This window comes from Neopelma chrysocephalum, unplaced genomic scaffold, assembly GCF_003984885.1.
Source record: "Neopelma chrysocephalum unplaced genomic scaffold, ASM398488v2 Primary Assembly neopelma1_143, whole genome shotgun sequence".
NCBI classification, from domain to species: domain Eukaryota; kingdom Metazoa; phylum Chordata; class Aves; order Passeriformes; family Pipridae; genus Neopelma; species Neopelma chrysocephalum.
In genome coordinates this window covers 156411-176417 of record NW_020897805.1, presented here as the reverse complement: position 1 = coordinate 176417, position 20007 = coordinate 156411, and the positions used below count along the sequence as shown (strand labels likewise).

At 43.0% G+C, this 20007-nt stretch overlaps 1 protein-coding gene across 5 annotated transcripts in view; it reads left to right on the top strand.

The window, feature by feature from the left end:
• Window positions 1-20007, top strand: part of SEC31B (SEC31 homolog B, COPII coat complex component) — a 36230-nt gene that overhangs the window by 7885 nt on the left and 8338 nt on the right. For 4 of the 5 annotated variants that reach the window (XM_027700037.1, XM_027700038.1, XM_027700040.1 and 1 more), the window contains exons 4-22: window positions 295-490; window positions 1280-1375; window positions 2442-2582; window positions 3083-3225; window positions 3480-3579; window positions 5567-5728; window positions 7941-8093; window positions 8802-9032; window positions 10269-10343; window positions 10919-11002; window positions 11934-12042; window positions 12444-12622; window positions 13290-13416; window positions 14544-14689; window positions 15945-16118; window positions 16740-16928; window positions 17627-17840; window positions 18235-18558; window positions 19617-19655. In XM_027700037.1, the coding sequence (XP_027555838.1) occupies window positions 295-490; window positions 1280-1375; window positions 2442-2582; window positions 3083-3225; window positions 3480-3579; window positions 5567-5728; window positions 7941-8093; window positions 8802-9032; window positions 10269-10343; window positions 10919-11002; window positions 11934-12042; window positions 12444-12622; window positions 13290-13416; window positions 14544-14689; window positions 15945-16118; window positions 16740-16928; window positions 17627-17840; window positions 18235-18558; window positions 19617-19655 (2882 nt within the window). The remainder of the gene's footprint in view (window positions 1-294; window positions 491-1279; window positions 1376-2441; window positions 2583-3082; window positions 3226-3479; window positions 3580-5566; window positions 5729-7940; window positions 8094-8801; window positions 9033-10268; window positions 10344-10918; window positions 11003-11933; window positions 12043-12443; window positions 12623-13289; window positions 13417-14543; window positions 14690-15944; window positions 16119-16739; window positions 16929-17626; window positions 17841-18234; window positions 18559-19616; window positions 19656-20007) is intronic. The other variant, XM_027700042.1, reaches the window with a different exon arrangement.

Genomic DNA, 20007 nt, shown 5'->3' with positions numbered 1-20007 from the left:
AGGCTAGAGGATTTCACCCACCAAATCCTTTGTGAGGTCCTAAAAGTTTTAAACAAACAAAACAACCACAAGGTCTTCCTTTTTAAGTTCCCCTTAAAAGTCTTTGGAAGGAAGATTATTTCTTTTTTTGCATGCAAGAGCCCAAGTCGTCTTAAAAGGGGATTGTTTAAGGTGCAGACTGATGGATGTGTTTGATAGGTCAAAACATGGATGTGAGTTTTGATAATGCAGAGGGTATCTTGAATTCCACCAAACATTGTGGCCATTGCCAGCTTTATTTTCTTCTTTTTTTAGGTTTCATAAGCTGATCTGGGGGAACTTTGGAAACGGATCTTCAGAGTCCTCTGGAGTGGTCATTGGTGGAGGGGACAATGGTGTGCTGACAATGTACAGTGTGCACCGCATCTTGACTTCGAAGAGTGAGCCTGTGATTGGGCAGACAGAGAAGCATTCAGGTCCTGTTCGAGCTCTTGACTTCAACCCTTTTCAGGTATGTAACATCAAGGTACCTGTAACTGGAGGAAAGCTAACCTTCATGTTAGAAAATATGCTTTTCTTTTGTGAATAGAGATTTATAAAGCGAAGGAAAAATTTTTAAATTAAGAGGCACGGTAATTGTGACACAAGCTTAGTTTGAGATTCATGTTTGGGTTCTGTTCACAGCTTTGCCACTGAAGTCCCCTGTGACTTTGATCAAGTCTCTTAGTCTCTATAAAAACGTCTTGTAATATTGTTACATGGTAAACCGTTGTCCATTTAAAATTAGAACTTCTTTAGTTTATTTGTTTGGTTGGTGTTTAATTCAGTGGGGCTTTGATCACACTTGAAGGGACTGCAGCATAAATGAGGAGCGAACAGAACACTGTTCTCATGGTAGTACAAAGGCAAGTTGAAAATTGTCTGCAGTTGGTCGTGGAATCCTGCATCTTCTCAAAAGAAATGTCCTTGCTGCCAGGATGCAGGGCAAAGGCTCAGCTGGACAGAGAGAGTTGCTTCCAGGCCTCTGGCAGAGTGTCATCAGGAGTAAGAGCAGCCACCTGCATGGAATAGACAAATTTTAAAGGGTCTGTACCATGGCACAGTGGAAGGTACAGAGGCCAGAGATGTACTTGGTTTATAATCCAGTTAGTATCATTCTGCTTACCAATGGCTGTGAAATGTAGCTCTCGTCTGACTTTGGAAGATCTCAGGATTTTTGCTTCTGTTTATTTTTAAGGACTCGGTCCTCTTTCCCTGTGATCAGGAAATTCATCTGAGCTTTTCCTCTTTTTTTCTACAGAGTAATCTCTTGGCTTCTGGAGCCAATGATTCTGAAATTTTCATCTGGGACTTGAATAATTTCAGTGTGCCTATGACTCCAGGGACTAAATCACAGGTAAATGAGTTTTCCTCTGGGCAATACCCCTCCAGTTTTATATCTCGCTAGGCAAGGCAAAAAGATGTGTGTCGAGACATCCTACCCTGGTCAGTGTGTGAATGACTGATGTCTGTCAGGAAAAAGATGAATGAGAAGTGAGTAGTTTCATTCTGGGGGGCAGAAGAAGTGTTGTAAAGGGAGGGGAGGTAGGCTGACAAGGTCTGGAAGGATGCACTTTACATGGATGGGTAAACTCTTTATGGATTTGAATCAAGTAACTGACCAGTTTATCTTGTGATCCAGCTGGGGCATGTGTGATGGATTAAGAAGGTTTATTGGACCTTCTCTGAGGAATGAATTTATTTCAGGCTTCAGCTGAGGCTTTTCATATCTCATGAAGTCATATTCCTAGCAGAGCCAGTGAACTGTTAAATTCATCTTGGCTATTGCTCCCAGATAATGTTTCCTGAGTTTGAAGAGGAAGAAGCTTCTGATCTGATGCTGATTATGTTGTTCAGGGCAATCAACTCCTGAAAGCAGAAAAATCATAGTAAACTTGCCTAAAAGTGGGCCAGGTTTTTCCTCTAGTAAATCTCACGGTTCTTTCCTTGCTGATCTCCTGCATTGCAGTAGATACAATAACAACAATTACCTTGAATACTTTGTCATTTTCCATCTCACTGCACTCCTGAAACATTGCACAAGGTCATCTTTCCATTTAAGTTCATCTGAGAAGTCAGGGTAGGAGCATCTATGGTCCCTCAGCTGCAGTTCTCTCTGGAGTGATTTATAACACGTTTAGCCAATGCAGAATCCAATACCTGCTCCCAAAATGCAAAAGTGCTTTTCCAGGTGACATTCCCCCATAGAATTTTGCTGTCCACTGTACTATCTGAGTAAAGGACTGTCCTTAGGCTTTCTGGTCAGTGGTGCTGGTATTTCCAGTTAGTTGATCAGTGACTGAAGAGAGGAATCTATGTATCATCAAATCCCAAATCCCTTAGTTAAGCTAGTGACAGAATCCTGTGATTGGTGTTCCCTCAGCTTGGGAATAATGGATGTCTGGCCTTTCCTGTCTTGGCAGCCTCACGAAGACATCAGTGTGGTGTCCTGGAATCGGCAGGTGCAGCATATCCTATCCTCTGCTCACCCCAGCGGCAAGGCTGTGGTTTGGGACCTCAGGAAGAATGAGCCTATCATCAAAGTCAGTGACCACAGCAACAGAGTGAGTGTAGAGAAGGCTGTGATTGTAACTAGCTTACAACATGCCACATGTGACTACAAAGCAATATCACAAACTCTTGGGAACAAGTGTTTTTATTCTTGGAACTGTTGGGACTAGTTCTCTTGGAGTTGTAGCATCAGAGCGCCTCTCTTTTTTTTTTCTCTAATGAAATGGAGAAAAAGACCCCTTATTGTTCCTACAATTCAGGCACTCTAGTGTTCAGTTTCTGTGTTCACAACTCATTTATGAGGAGCCTCCTGTGTTTTAATCCCAGCTGTCTTGCTAAGTCAACTTTGAACTTCAACTTCTGTATGGTAGTGGGGGTTTTTTTGCTGTGTATAGAAGGTAGAAATACTTACTGCCCAGAGCAAGACATTGCTAGACTTGCTTTATTTCAAGCATTCTAGGCGAGTTCAATACAGGATGCCATGGCTCTGGGCCATTTGTGCTTCTGCCAGCTTGCCTTGCTGAATTTTCAGCTATGCTATTTTTGTCACTAGATGCATTGCTCAGGAATGGCCTGGCATCCAGAAGTTGCAACCCAGCTAGTCCTTTCCTCTGAGGATGACCGCTTGCCAGTGATCCAAATATGGGACTTGCGTTTTGCTACCTCTCCTCTGAGCCAGCTGGAAGGGCACACGAGGTGAGGGCTTGCATGTGGTGTTGCCTTTTTCAAGGATCTCCATCTTCTAAAAGGAGACATCTGAGAGACTGGGCTTAGGAGAACTATGATTTTTCTGCTGGGCCTGCTTTGTTTCACAGATGAATCTGGTTGAAGGCAGAGGTGAGAACTAGCATTTCTGAGCCTAAGTGCTGGTGGATGGTGCTTTCTTGTTAACTCGGTGGCAGAGTGGACTGGATAGGAAATATGGCTCATTTCTTTCTGATCTGTTTTAGGGGAGTTCTGTCTGTCTCTTGGTGCCAGGCTGACCCCGAACTGCTGTTGAGTAGTGCCAAAGACAACCGGATCTTGTGCTGGAACCCAAGTATGGGAGAGGTACGTAACCACAGCTATAAGGACACAGTGTCTGCTTTATGGAGTTGTGTGCTATGCCATGTGTGTGTCCCTTCCCTGTATCCCTGTGGAGTGCCAATATAATTTTCTCAAGTACATCTTTTGCACTCTTCCTGTCTGGAGTGAATGAGAGTGTTGTCCATATCCAGGCTGAAAAAAAACAGAGAGGACAGAGATTTTCCCTGATACATCTGTGTCCAGAGATCAAAAAGGGAAGAAAACTTTAACTAGGACTTAATTTCAGCTAATTATGATTACTCTTGCTATACTCACACATTAGTGTTCTCTGTTTCCATGTGTTTCCTCTTCTTCCTTCTCTTAGTAAGTTTTTTTTAGGAGGAAATTTGGAAGAGAACAAAGCATTTTTTAGGGTCATTGAGAGGGGAATAAATGTAGTTAAATAATGTGTGTATGTATTCATGCTTCACATACATGCTAGATAACCATATATCTCAGAATTACCACCTCTGGAATATTTAGGTATCAACTGAATTAAAATAGGGCTGTGTAAAAATGTTTTATGCACACTTATTCATTCAATGCTGAATTTCTGGATAAAACTGAATTTTGAACTTTGAACAAAATTCATGCAGTTGATCTTGATGATAGCATAGGGAAAGTGCTCTAACAACACTGAACAAAGTCCATCTGGGAGCTCCAGGCTAAGTTCAGTTCATGGGACAATTTCACTTAGGTGACCACTTTTGCCTGGGAGGCATGGAAAAAAATTAATCAAATTTCCTAAAATGCATGAAATGTTGCTGTTGTAGTTTCATGGCATTTGATGCTCACTTTGTGCAGAACTCTAGTGGTGAGAAGAGAATCAGACTCTGAAACATTCCTGATGTCTAATTTTTACGAAAGTATTTTCACTGTCTTTTAGTAGAAAAATTCGAAGAAAAAATAAAAACAATTTTAGTGCAGCTGACTTGTGTTTATGCATGCTGCTGTAGATTTGCAGTCCAAATTCAAGTTAGACTTTTATGTACATATATTGTTAGGAGGCTGTTCTTGACTTGGTACCAATTAACAGAAAATTTCCAGGTGATACAAAAGTTGGGAAGGTTTGCAGTAGTAGGGGTAGTACAGTTATAAGAATGGCTGATCTGGTAAGTTTGGGGGAAGGGTTGGTTTCTTTGGTTTTGGGAGATATTTGGGTTTGGGTTTTAGGTTTTTTGGGGGGTTGTTTGTTTTTCAATTTGGCAATCTAGATTTTAATATAAGCAAGTTATATTAGTTTGCTTATACCTGGGAACAGAAAACACAGATCATGTTTCCACAGAAAATGAAGCTGTGATTGTCTATACTTTGTTCCTATAAAGCATAAAAGAAATCTCTTCATTTTACAAGCTGGAGGTTCAAAGTCAAGACTGTGTTAGTCAGTTGCCCAACATCAGGCAGGAAGGAAGTCTGTGGCTGGGCCATGAATTGAACTTTGCATTTTTGAGTGCTGGACCATAAACTTGTTGGCTGCAATGACCTTCATAGTTCATGTGCAACTATTACAGTCCTCTCTTCTTGTTGTCTTTTTTTTTCTGTAGGCTCTGTACATTCCTTGTCATGTTTGTTATTCCAGACTATTCTTTCTGTTTATAAGCTTTTGCTCATGACACCTTCTTGCCTCTTGAATTCTGTTTTTCTTGTGTTGTTTTCTGGTGTCTCTCCCTTGGTTAACAGCAGATGTGACAAAGCCGTAGTACTCTGATACAGTAGTACTTAAAAAGGAGGGCAAAAGTGACTTGTTGTTTTTGGATTTTGTTCTACAATCAGAATCCTATTTTATAGGAGCTTTTTGTGGCTTTCTGCTGTTTGGACTCAATGCGCAATAACTTGGTTGCAAATGCATCCTTCAAGAAGTGAAAATAAGATTTACAACGGTGATATGTAAATTACTTGCTGTGGGCAAGTAATTTGGGGAAGGCAGGGGACTATTTGTGTTGTGCTTCTGTCTTTTCTCTTTCTGTGATAGGTGGTTTATGAGTTGCCCATTCGGAGTCAGTGGTGCTTTGACGTCCAGTGGTGTCCTAGGAATCCTTCAGTCTTCTCTGCTGCCACTTTTGATGGGTGGATCAACATTTATTCTGTTATGGGTGGGAACTTGGAAGCTCAGCAGAAGACGCAAGCTGACAAGGTAAAGTCCTGTGAACGTGTTACACTTGACAGATTGGCAGTTTCTCACCTGACTGCTCAGAGTGGTACAAGTGCACATGTGTAACAGCAGGATTTTTAAGCAACACAGTCTGTCCCATGCACCAGGACATATGGCGGTGTGGTGTAGGAATCAGAAGCTACTGCCTCTTGACAAAGTGTGTAAAGAGAACCAAGATCAAGTGGAGTTTTGGGGTCAGATATATTTTATGGTTATTACTACTAGACTAAAAATAAAGCAGCACACATGTTAGATTAACAAGCTTGTCTTGTCATTAGGTTAAAATTAAATACATTTATACTAGTTAGTAGGATATGTTATTCTTCATTAGTTTAGAAGATAATTTCATGAAGTAGCTTATAAGCCACTATTAGCAATTTTCCTCAAGTCTATTGACTATAACTTGGCGTATGTCAATATTTTTGATACTGAAACCCATTACTTAGCCAATGAATAGATGGGCAAACTCTGAACAGATTAAATGTCACTACTGTCTAAAATTTTAGTTTTAATCTGGTGTCTAGTCTTTTAATTCCCTCCCTCTGTCCCAGCCAACAAATGCCTTACAATACAGGGTTTAAGAGAATACGTATGAGCCGGCTTAAATGTTATTTATATAGTCATTTACAGCTGACTGAGTTCAGTTTCATAGGATTTGCAAGAGGCAGAAAATACTTTATCAAGCAACAGCTGTGGGAGATTAAGGATTTATTTAACCCATGGAGAATTTTCTTTCTGTGCATTCTTCGTGTTCATGTGCCACACTTCCACTGTTCAAAACTGGAGAACAGTAGTATAGAATAATTCCTAGATAAATAGAATAACAAGTAGGAACACAAGCAGAAGGAGATAATGGCAGTTATGGTGGCAGGGCGTTTGTGACCAAGAGATCTCTTACGAATTCAATGATATTAGGACAAAAACTCCATTACAGACCTGGTGGTTGATGATACTGATACCCTTTTTTTGTATATTTGTTTTTTTAAGGTTTAGGGTGTTTGATCTCTTAGATATCAGCTGTTCCTCAAGAAATAGACCTCATTGCAGTCCACAACTCCCTTGTGAGGGGAAGAGGAGGGACAGGCACTGATCTCTTCTCTGTGATGACCAGTGATAGGACCTGTGGGAGTGGCATGAAGTTGTGTCAGGGGAGATTTAAGTTGGATATTAAAAAAAGATTCTTCACCTAGGTGGTGGTTGGGTGCTGGAACAGGCTTCTCAAAGAAGTGGTCACAGCACCAAGCCTGACAGTGATCACAGCACCAATGCTTCAAGAAGCATTTGGATGATACTCTCAGACACATGGTGTGACCCTTGGGGATGATCCTGTGCAGGGCCAGGAGTTGGACTCAGTGATCCTTGTGGGTCCCTTCCTACTCAGCACATTCTGTGATTCTGTGAAATATTCTTTCTTTGGAATTGGTTTCCCCTCAAAAAGATGAAACATTGCCTGTGATTTTTTTGTTCAGCAACCTTCCTTGATCAACCTTATGTTGCTTCCTTTCGAGTGTGCCGGTTAGCTGAATTTTGGAGCTATTCCCTATGGTCCAATCAAACTTGAACAGCGTTATCTCTAGCAACCGATAAATCTATGCAAACAATGTTAAAAATAAAAAATGCTTGTCAACAGCATTGTATGTATGCTTACTGACTCCCTCAATGTCAGAAATCTGGATCGGGGGCCACTTTTGACACACTCTCTTGTCTAGACAAGAAAGTTTATTTCATCAGTCTCATCTCAGCTATAAAACCTTGAGACATGCCTTAAAACTAACCCGTTTGAAGGACCCCAGCAACAGAAAGGGAGTCAGAATTCCTTTGTGAGCAAAACAAGAAATAAGTTGGATAACTTTTGACCATATGTTGTCACTGTCTTGCATAAAACAAGTAATTTTGTAACTCCTATGTTTGAGCTGGGTTCTGGGCCAAACAGTGTTTGTTAGGAAATTTGCCTCTTGCTAAGGAAAAACTACTTGAAAATCTCTCAAGGTGAAACTTTCTTGAGAAACGATTTCTGGAACTGTTTGGAAATACAATTTCTCTTGCATAGGGGCTTGGTGGTATTCCAGGAAGAGGTGCTGTACTAGCCTTGTTCTTCATCAGTGAGGAAAGTAACTAATTCCTAAGCAATAGTTTTTTGTCCATACAGAAAGGAATTGAATTATATCTTGTTCCTATCACCATCTGATTCTAGATTTCTTCCTCCTTCAACAACCTGGATCCCTTTGGCACAGGACAGAGCCTTCCTCCTCTGCAAGTGCCAGAGCAAGTAACTCAGACCACCTTGATTCCACCATTAAAAAAGCCACCCAAGTGGATTCGCAGACCTGTGGGGGTTTCATTTGCAGTAAGTGACTGAAGCATCTTTAGCTGAAAATTTAATAAATGTGTTGTCTTGTGACACAATCCTTTCCTTTCACTGGAGAAATGTTTATCTTTCTGTTACTAGTTGTTCTAATGCCTGTTTAAGGTGCAGTGTGGTGTCCCATGAAGTGAAGATCTTCTACTCAACATTAAGATATATTTCCAACAAGAAAGAGTCCTGTAGCAGAGAGTGGGAGATTATAAGTAGGAGTTAACAAATCTAAGGAAGAGTCATAAAAGCTGTCCTTGTAGGCTGACATGCATTCTCATTCTCCTCTGTCTTTTTCCTATCCATATATTTAACTTTCTTTTATCTTTGCTCCTAATTTGGAAGGCTGAATTGTTCTTTTAGCCTGTGGCTTGACTTGTTCTCTGTCTGTCTAGTGCCTGCTCTTCATCTGATAGTTTCGATCATTGCAGTCTGCCTCTCCATGTCACAAAAGAACAAACAGTTCCAAGTGATACTTTTTCCGCTGTGCCTCTCTGGGACTTGCAGTTGGCTAGACCTGATAGGAGATGCACAAGTGATGTGAACTCCCTCAATGTCCCTGCCATCCATACATATTTAAACTCTTGGGTTCCTTGTGTTCACAGCTGAGCTTGAGTCTGCCTTGCTAAATGAAGAGCTAAGTGAGTTGCTTTTACCTCTGTTTATAAAAATGCTTATTTTGTCTCCCTTTGTCTTTCTTAGTTTGGAGGAAAACTGATTACCTTTGGTCTTACCAAAGCTCCTGGACAGCAAATGCAGCAGACTTACCCACATCAGGTATTCATCAGTCAAGTCACTACTGAAACTGAATTCCTACTCCGATCCAAAGAACTGCAGATGGCCTTGCAGTCAGGGAACCTCCTCAATTACTGCCAGGGCAAGATCCAGACAGCCAAGCTGCCATTTGATGAGAACCTTTGGAACTTCTTGAAGGTAGGATGGCTGTGGTGAAATACAGAGGTCAGTTCTTTTATGGTCATGGGGAGAATGTGCTAATTGTGGTCTGCTCTAGCCCTGTGTATTTCTCTAAAATAGAATTGAATGAGTAAGGTAGTTAATTTTCTTTAGATAAGTTTTTGCAGCTAAGATCTTGGAGGTTGTCGTGTTTTTCAGTTGATATAGTCTTTTCAGTGGACTCGTTTGGGCTTCCTCAAACAGGATTTTCTCATCTCAACACACTCCCAAGCTGTATCTGCCTGCTACCTGTGGAGTTCTGTCATTATTATTTCTCAAGGCAAAGTCCAAATGGGCAGTGAGATTCCCCAGAATAAGGGAGAGAGCTGCAGTGGCATGAGGACTGGCTAGCCCTACATAGGACGGTGGTTTCATTGGCAATTTGGTAATATGGAAGAGTTCAGTAATAAGGAGTGGCCACTCTTCTGAAAAGACAGCGCTTAGTCTTGGCAGATTGTGTGGAGGGCAAAATATTGGTATCTTTTCCATAGTATTATATTTGCACAGGGAGTCTCGAATAGGATAGCCAGGTGTAGTCTAGGTGGTCACAGTGGTCTCCATTGCTGCAGTTGTCTTCAGTTGCATTGGATGAGATACATCGATCTGTCACGTTAGTCAGTTTTTATAATCCAGCTGGCCTTTGGTCCTGAGCAACCACTCCAGCACAAATAAGATCTATTATGATTGATTGTCTTAAACTACAAACCAGGCTTCTGTACAGAAGTGTCCTGCAGGACCATTTCTGCCTCTGCAGGAACAGTTTCTGAAATGGACTGTTTAAAAGTATCTTATGCATCTACAGTTTGATCAGTTCTGTAGTAGGAACAGCATGGGACTTAACTGAGACAGACAGATTCTCCTTGCAGAATGTTAATCATGCCTTAAAACATGCAAATAGCACCTGTCAATTAGACTGTGTGCAGCCTGTGGGAATCCTTGGGACTGTCTGAAATCCCCACCCAGAGAGCTTCTGTAACAATTAGTTAAGTAATTCTTGTGAAGCCAGCTAGGAGTTGAGGCAACCACCTTGTCTCAGTTTCATCCAGTCTCAGATCAGTCCATTCTCTCTATGTAGAGATTAGCTTGGCAAGTCCTAGACCATCCAGGGAATTAATGACCAAGTACACTAGATATGCATATAGTCATGATCCTGATATACAGTTGTACCTCAGTTGTAACATATTTTTTGTCTTTTTAATATCCTTTGGGACTCAGGTGAATTTGGAGCAGGATTCCAGGACTAAACTCCTAAAGCTGCTGGGCTACAGTAAAGAGGATCTGCAAAAAAAGGTAAAGGGTCTTTCCAATATTCAAAAACCTTTACAGGGCTAAAGCTACTGCAGAAAAATTGTGGGGTCCCTACTGGAACTGAGCAAGTGATCTTATAACACACAAAAGACCAAATTGTGTGAAATTTCAGCTGAGAGTCACCTGAAGTATATCCCATTAAAAAGGAAATGCGAGCACTTGTAAGGGTGTAACTGTAGCTGTACTGAATCAAACCAAAGGGATCTTGAGCCCAATTATCCTACTTTCAGTTATTGGTGCTCTTGGAAGTGTGTAACACCAGTGCAGTTGTGAGAACTTCTTTTAGCGTTCTGCTCTCTGCATCTCAGAGGATTCCTCAGCCAGGAAGAAGGTGACAGGTGGAAACAGTCTGGCTCAGCACTGAAGGATAATGCACTGAAAAGGATAAATAGCCTCTGATGGGCAGCCAGACAGGAACAGGGTGAGGTAGAAGTTTTCAAACAGGTGGAAGAGCTGGGGGAATTGTGTCTGGGGCTTGCCAGTCCCTTGGTACCTTTGCTGCGCAGGTGTTTACTTTGATAGGGGCTTCACTGTGTGCATGTCTGTTACTTTTTTAGATTGCCTCATGTTTGAGTAATGGGATCCCAGATAAACAGCCCCTTCCTGAGGTAGATGATACAAACGCTGCGCAACCAGATCAGGTATGTCCTGTACATCTTGCCAGCCTGGGAGAGCAGAGGAGGGCAGAATGAACAGGAAGGTTTAATTCCAACCACAAGTTGTTGGGCTCAATGCCGGCATTGCAAAGGGCAGTTCACAGGCCTGTCAGACCCTCACAGGGTCAGACTAAATCATCATAACTGTCCCTTCTGCCTTCAAAACAAATGGGTGAATGATGAAGAAGGACTCCTGGCTGTTAACACTGCAAGAAGGCTTGCTCCACCAGTGCTGATTTCTTCAGTGATAGAATTAGCCTCACCCCAGCTTAACTTCATGCTACAGTTCTGGATTTCCTCTATGAAGCTTCTGCTGTGGTATTTCTTTTGCATTTCTTTCCTTTTCATCTCTCTCCTTTAAAATGTCTTTTCACATAATTTTGGTATGTCCATCTTCTGATGCCTTCCAAGGCCTGGTTCACTGTAGATTTTTCTCCTCTAAAAACTTATATGTTCAAATTAGTAATCTTCTTCACAAACCTTAAACACTGGCTGAGATATTCTAGGGGTACAAATTGTGTTCTGCATTTCAGTAGAGCATGAGGCATGACTGTGATCCAACCTGTTAGTTACAGACTTCTCTTGTTGGTCTTGTCCCTGTTCCATCCAAAATTGTTCAGCTTACTCAAGGGTTGACAGTTGAGTTGATGAATGCTGGCCAGCAACACTGCTGCATGTCTTGCACTGCCAATCTCCTAAACTTTGTCAATAGCAGTGCTGCTCTTGTTGCTGCCCTGGTGAAAGGTTGATAGAGCAGTGACAGGAGGCATGATGGGTTTCCAAGTTGAAATCAGATTTATATGAGCATGGTGCAACCAAATGGAGAGCAGCCCCATCCCGCTCCATAATCCACTAAACTGTTTTGGGTAGGATCTGTGTGTTCAGTGAATTAATTAACCTCTCACTCTTTGCACAGCTTTTGATGAATTCCAGCAATGATGTAGCTGCTGTTTCCTCCTCTTCAGCCTTTTTTGATAACCTTATCCCACAGAATATGAGCACATTGGAGATTCCTGTCACAGAAGGTATGTTACATGAAGTGTGTTTCTGCCTTCTTAGGAAGAGGGGAGAGGAGGGAAAACCAGAAAAGTAGAGAGACCAGAAAGAATCTAGTCCACTCCAACACATGGATACTTTTAAAATATGTGACCACTCCAAGTGTCATGCAGCATATCTCAGCATCGAGCAGAGAAATACTTTTCCCAAATAAGAGACTCATTAAAAATTTAGGAAAATCTTCCAGATGATGGAAGACTTAGAGTCAAGTCAGTGTTGGTTTTTTTTGAGTGCGAAACCTGATTTGGGTTTCTAAATTTTCTTTTAGCTGGGCTTGCATATGCTTTTTACTGCCTTCTCTTTAAAACAAGCATTATCAATGCATCTGGGTGATGCCCCTTTGGGTTGACTCTGCTTCTCGCCTCTGTAGATACAGATGGACTCATCAGCCAAGCCCTTTTGTTGGGGAATTTTGAGGGTGCAGTGGAGCTGTGCATGCAAGCAGAGCGCTTTGCTGATGCCATCATCTTAGCTATAGCTGGTGGGGAGAACCTCCTGAAGGAGACCCAGAGGCGCTACTTTGCTAAGCAGAAAACAAATCTCTCCCTGGTAAGTGACAGTTTTGTGTGCACACTGAGTAGGGGAACGAGTGGACTGTCTTGGCAAATGTTTGTCTGAATATATGTGGAAATGCTTTGGCAGGAAGTAGAATGTCAGCAGACTCTGTGCATCTCCTCTTGATATGGCATTTACTTTAATATCTTGGTAGTTTTAGGACAATTTTATGTTGTCCACATAGAATGTCTGTGTTCTCTGTTCCTTTTTGTTTTTTCCTAATAGTTTCTGTCTCGGCTCCTCATGCTTCTATCTTGTGGAGCATACTGCCCTTTACAGCTCAACTAGGGAGTTCCTAGCTTATTAATTTACAAAGAGGGAAGTGTAACAGGGGTTGGGATATCGTAACACTGTGTTCCCAGTCATTGATACCAGCTGCTCTGAAACAAGATAGGTGTTAGATCTTTAGTCCTGTCTAGTGTGGCTGTTTCCATATTCTCTTAAGTGCTTTGTTGGGCTTTTTTGCTTTCCTGAGAGGCATCGGGTTCCAGTTCCTGTTAACATAGGGATGCTGAGATTGGTGGACCTTAATGTACAGTGAGGTAGTTGCTGCATAGCGGGAAGCGTGCTTGAAAGTGAGCTGTCGCTGTGGGTGCCCTTGCTTAGGCTGTCAGCTTATCTTTGGCTTCAGTGATTGACAGGCCTTCTGCTTCCCTTGCAGCTGCTTTCCTCCATTGTGCAGCAGAACTGGCAAGATATTGTTTGCACATGTGATCTACAGAGCTGGAAGGAGGCACTGGCCATCTTGTTAACATACTCAAAGCATGAGGACTATACCCAGCTCTGTGGTATGCAGTGTACTATGTTTGATACAATTTCCCTTGCCAGGGCACCTCCGGACTGCTTACAGAAAGAAGTGGATAGAGTTGAGGAGGGAAAGCTCAACTCATTTACAGCTACCTAGAACTTATTTGATAACTGTGGACTGTTGAGTTAGAAGAATGATAGATGCACACTGCAGCTGAGAATCATGGTGTAAAGTTATATATGCAGATACTTCCTGTCACCTCTAGGAGCAGCATGGAAAAAAACAGGACAGGCACTAGGCTGAGACACGAAGGGGGTGATAATTATTCTTTTATTCTGTGGAGAAAGGTATTTCCTTGACAGTAGAAGGTCAGGTGACTTCATTCCCTCTAAAACAGGTTTACTCTTCGAGCACCCTACTATTGCCTAGAAATTCCCACACCTCTTTTGAAAAAACAAACAAACAAAAAAAAAAGTGTTGGATTTTTTCACTGAATTCATCATCTGGGCAGACATATAAAAATTGGCAGATATAGAAGAAGTACTTTTTTTTTTCAACCAAATTTGCTTTGGGATTCCTTCATGATGCCCATTTCTCTGTGTTATCCAAGAATTATTCAATGGACCTGTTGAAGGGTCTGGAGCACAAGTCTTATGAGGAGCAGCTGAGGGAGCTGGGGTTGTTTAGCCTGGAGAAAAGGAGGCTCAGGGGAGACTTACTGTTCTCTACAACTACCTGAAAGGAGGTTGTACTTCTCTCAAGTAGCAAGTGATAGGACAAAAATAAACCAGTCTCAAATTGCACCAGGGGAGGTTTAAATTGGGTATTAGGAAAACCTTCTACACTCAAAGAGTTGTCAAGCATTGGAAAAAGCTGCCCAGGGAAGCAGTAGAGCCACCATCCCTGAAGTTATTTAAAAAAACATGTAGATGGGGCTTAGGGACATGGTTTAGTGGGACTTGGCAGTGTAAGGTTTATAGTTAGACTTGATCTTAAAGATCTTTTCTAATTTAAATGATTCTATGATTCTAATTAGGTGCAGATCCAAAGCTGTCAACAGCTTTTCATGCCAAGCCAAAGTAAGAATGCTGAGAGATGAGCATTGGGTTTAATGAGCTCTTCAAAAATGGAGTGTGTTAAATGTTGGCTGCATTTCTTCCTTTCTAGACATGCTGGGTGCCCGCCTAGAGTTGGAGGGAGATGGAACCTTGTCCAATGATGCCTGCCTCTGCTACATCTCATCAGGCAATGTGGAGAGGTTGGTGGAATGCTGGGTAAAAAACCATGAGACTTCGTCACCACTTGCCCTCCAGGTACAGGTGCTATAATGTTGGTTTGACTCCTGTTTGGGCCATTCTGGTAGCCCTGAACGGTTTGCATTATCCCATCAAATAGAGCATCTGGCTTCCAGCAGACAGTGGAGACCTGTTTGTGCTCACGAAAGTATCCCTTTCTAGCCTGGATTACAGGCTTATGTCAAAAGGAGGCTTGCACTCTGAAACGTTCAGAGTTTGCGTGTTTAGAGAGTACTGACCACATTGCACATAAATCCAGCCAGAGACAGGAGTCGTGGCCTACCCGCCTCTCTTACATACTGATGTCATCTCTGAGCTTCCTTTTAGTCAGGGAAGTTTGAGATCTACCTGTCTTCTTACTGGTAATATCCTGGGAGTACCTTTGCTACTGTGCTTATCATGTGTAACTTAATGTGCCAGTTATCTGGCTGTACCTTCAGAAAAGCCTCTGGCAAAATAAAATGAAGTCTAGACTGTGTTATTCCCACTGCAAGTAGAATGATCATGTATGGGAAGTCACATCTTGCAGATGAATCAGGGCTTTTAAGTCAATGTTATTACCTACCTGTTACACTTAAACCAGTCCTGGCTAAGTCACTAACTCCTGTTGTGTCTGTCACTCACCAGAACGAGCTAGACAAGTCTTCCACTCAGATATCTGCAGATAATGCCCTCTGCTACAGAGTACCCTGGTTTTGCAATCCCACTAGTGAGTAACAGCAAAAAAAGGCATCTTCAGCACTCCTGGTTATGTTTGAAGCTGGCCTCCTCTCACTTACCAGTGGGAATGTTTCATTCTACAGCTATAGACATTACTTTGATTTCTAGGAGTTGAAGGAGTTTGGAATAACTAAAAACCTTCTGGTCCATTTGTCTGCAGTAGTAGTTTTTCCTAGTGAATTTCTCCTGGTGTGGTTTTAATCCTTCCTCTTCCAAGCTGATAGCTTATAACTCCTAGAGTGTGTAGTAACTTCCTAGTAAAAAGATTGTAGTTGATTGGAATGTCCTTGTGGCTTCTGATTTTCTTTTTTTCCCTTACTATAAAATTAGCAGTGTCAGGGTTTGCTTCCTGGTTCCTGTGTTTCTCCAAGTGTACCTGGGGAAATGGTCATCAGTGACAGTATTTGGTAGAGTGGAGTAACTTCTGTCCGCATTGGACCCGATGTCAGCTGAAAGTGGGGAGAGGCATCTGGTATTGTCTCAGCATGAGATGGACCAGTAAAGTAGTCACGTTCTGAGTGGTCTCTTTCTTCCCTCCCCCTGTCTTATTCAGGATCTCATAGAGAAGGTGATGGTGCTGAGCAGGTCCATTGAGATACTCCGAGGCACAGCAGGACCAGCACCAGGCCCTGTCTTGGCAGAACGAATCACCCAATATGCCAATCTCCTGGCATCACAAGGATGCTTGGCAGCTGCAATGAATTACCTACCCACCACTTCTAAAGAGGTGAGTGAGAAGCAGGTTATTGTAGAAAAGAGTACTATATGGGGAAAAATGGTACTTTGTATGAAAGAGAGCTTGGGTTTTGGCGTATATCAGGACTTAAGGTTTCACCTTCATTATGGTAACTTGAGAATAGAGGTGTGTGAGGGGGTTCCAGAATATGGCTTTTGTCTTCATTTGCTTCATTGTCTTTGTAGTGCCTTTTATTCAGGGAAAACGAAAGGAGCTATAGAACTGTAAAATGGTTGATGGAGAACAACACTGGGAAGCAGCTGTCTGGAGAAGCTGCCTTTGTTCCTGAAACTAGATGGTAGAGGAAGGGGAGGTCACCTGCAGTTTGAAACAAATCTCTCTAGTGCCCAAATGTGGGGAGAGATTGGGGAGGGAATACTCTATAAAGACTGGGGGTTCCATGAGACTTCATCTGCCTGGGAATATGGCAGGTGATGTCCCAGATTGTCATTTACTATTTGTTGTGGTTTTTTTCCTGGTGGCTGTTGGGGAAATGATTAGTTTTGCAGGTTGATTCACAGTGCTTTAGGTCAGAGTCTGCTTTAAATGCCTCCCCAGCATATTCCATCTGGGGCTCTCAAAGCATTTTTTCTAAAGCACAGTTTGTTTCAGCTCCTGATTGAACAGCTCCGAGACCGGCTTTTTCATGCTCAAGGGGAGAATGTGGGTGATCAGCAGCCACCCCCTTTTCCCTACACTCGTGTCAATGTAGGGGTCATTAAACACTCATCTCCAGCAGCCAAGGGTGGTTCTGCCCTTGAAGGAGCAGCCCACAAAACAGGTCCCAGACATCCAGAGAAGGTAAGCCTTAAGCTCAGGTGTTTATGGCCTGGGGAGGGGGAGGAAGGCTACTGGGTTGTGGAAAGCATATGAAGAAATATGAGATGACACAGATTGCAGACACTGAGGAACTCATCAGTGATGTCCTTCACTGGAACAAACACAACCTCCTGTGATAATCCAAAAGTAAGCTGTTTGTCATCTTTTCAAAAAGCCCTGTCCTACATGCAGTCCCTGGAGAAGGCTGTTACAAGTGTAGTGATCCACTGAGATCTCAAATCTGAGGGTAAAGGGGTTGTGGTTCACTCTCCTATGTCCATCTTACCCTCATATCTTAGTAAAATTAGTGTAGTAGGGCTTCATCTCAGTTTCTGCACAAGAAGACTGTTCAGGAAGTTTTGCTTCTGACCTCTTTTACTTCATTATTGTTCCTTCATTATTTCCTCTAGTTGTGTTTGCAGGAGGTCACGCTATGGGAACTGGCTCCTGAGGACTAATCCTTTTGAAAGCCAGAGAATACTCTGAAGAGTGGGATGCTCATCTTGTTGAGCAAGTTATGTGGTGGGAAAGGCCTTTGATCTTGTTCATCCAGGGCACTGGCAGCAGCAGCAGCACCTTCTCTTGCCTAAGAAGTGACAGGGATAGAAAGTGCATCTGCTTGTGTGTGTATGCACATGCCTCTGTTGGCCATTTGCAAGTTCTTTGTTTTTTAATTGCAGCCCAACTATCAGTCATCATTTGCCCCTTCAGCACCATCTCAGCCTTCAGTGCCTTCCCTCTTCACGCCTCAGCCAGTGCCAGCCATGTCTGTGACACCTCACCACATTGCCACTCCCCAGGCCAGCACAGGTCCACAAACAAGTGTTTATTCCAGAGGGCACCCATACCCACAATACAACTTGGGCTTGAATCCAGCAACTGTCTCAGGGCCAGGTAAGCATTGTCTGATAGTTGTGTCCATTTCCCAAGTTTTCTGAGGCTAAAGTCTTCAACATGGATGGCTGCTCTACTTTCTTCCTCACAGGCCTATTGTACTGGCAAAGAACAAGTCAGCTGTCTGAGAGGCTTTTCAGTGCTTCTGACACATCTAGTTCTAGTAATTGTTGTTACACATCCACTGGTAGTAAGCATATGTAGGGGTGGAGAAGCCACAGTTAACTTAGTGGCAGTTTGACTGTTGTAGCCAGGGTTGTGGCAAGATATGCCTGGCATGGATATTCTACGGTATGGCTTGAAGAAGGGAAGACTTACTAGTATGAAAGAGAGCATCAAGAGTAGTTTGCACATGAAACAAGTGATGCTGATACACTCTCTTTCTTGTCTCTAGCTGTGTCACAGGCTCAGCCGTTTGGACCAGTGGGAGTCAGACCTGCTGGTCCTGCTCCCTTCCCCAGCCAGCCTCCTCTGCCAGGACAGTCCATGCCCATGACATCTCCTGGTGTTCCACCACCCAGGCCTGCCCTCTTCACTCCAGCCTCAGTCCCATCATCTCAGCTTCCTGCAGCTTGTCCTCTCCCTGTGGCAAGTCAATCTCCTCTAGATTTCTCTTCAGCACCTTTCAACAGCCCCCTGAACATGGGTTACCCTCAGGGAGGTCCTGGAGCTCCATCTACTAAACCCCTGCCGGCAGCCATTCCTCCTCCTCCCACAGGTAAGTATGGCTTGTGTGACTGGTGTGTCCAGGACAAGCCCAGATGGGGTTTGCAGTACAGAATGGACATGGATCTTCTGAGATCTGGTCTGTCACCATGAAGGCTGGATGCGGTGCTGAGGCAAACCTTACAGGCACATGGTCTTGAGTCTTGCTGTGGTGGTGAAACACAACAATAATGTCAGTCTCATTCAGCCTGTTTGTTCAGCTGTTCTGTCTCCCAGGTTGTGTTTGCAAGATGTCTCTTCAGATCCTCAGTGCACCCTGAGTAGTCATCCACTCCAAAGGCATTTGCTCTGACATAAAGGGTGATGGTTCCCATGGAATGCCTGATGGAAGGCTTGGCTGATCTCACCCTTTCTTATGCAACTTACACAAGAAGTGCATTTGAAATGCTGGGAGAGCAGCTTGTCTGTCCATGAGATATGCCTTGCTTAGCTTCAGGATTAAATTCCTCTGTCTGCTGTGCTCTAGTTCTTCCATTCTTTTCCTGTTGTCATAAAGTGCTTGTCTGGGAATCACTTCTAGATTCCTCTGTGCAGTGCTTTAGACCCCTCTGCACCTATAGTTTGAATCCAGCCCAGCATGCAAGTGCTGTGAAGTCTTTGCTAGCATTATGAAGAAAAGGTGTGTTGTTGGACCTAGTTCCCAGTGGATGGGCCTTGCTTCTTTCTGTTTCCCACAGTATCACCACATCTGGTGTTTGTTAACTCTTTGCTCTCTCAGGGAACAGGTTTAGCCAGGCTGTGGAGATCCTTAACAACAACACTGACAATCCATAAATTTTTGAGCAGATGTTTCTCCAAGCCACACATATTCTGAGAGTGAAGGAACGGAGGCTGAGGTTTGCCTCCACCTGGAATCCTTTGCTGAACTGTGTTTAACCAAGGATAGCAAATCCCACTGTGTGAAGCCTGTGGGGACTACATTTTTAAGACAGAGCTACAGCTGGACAAATTCCTTCCTGAAAAGCTGTTTAGGACAGTAGTCCAGAGACATTACTCACTGAGTAAAAGCTGTTGGTGATGATGATTTTTCCACCCTGCCTTGATTTTCAGGTTTCTTCCCTTGGCTAGATCCCCACATGGATCATGCAGGTAGTACCCAGAGAAGCCTCCAGACCTGTGGGGGAGGCAATGTTGCTGCTTCCAGTGAAATGTGGGGGGTGTGTGCACTTTTTGATGTGTGTGCATGTGTGCATGCTCATTGCTATTTGTTGTTTCCTTGCATGCCTGGGGACCTCTACAGCTGGGGTAGGGAACATATCTGTTCTGAGGACTAGTAAGTGACAGCTGAGGATATTGGAAGTGAAATGAAAGCTCTGTGCTCTTAATCATGAGTTTGGGTACAGAAAACAGGGTCTTCATCTTCTTCCTTCTTTACTTTCCTCCAGTTCTGGAGGAATTAGGCCGTTCTCAGTCTCTGTCTTTTCAGGTAGTTCCTGGGCCA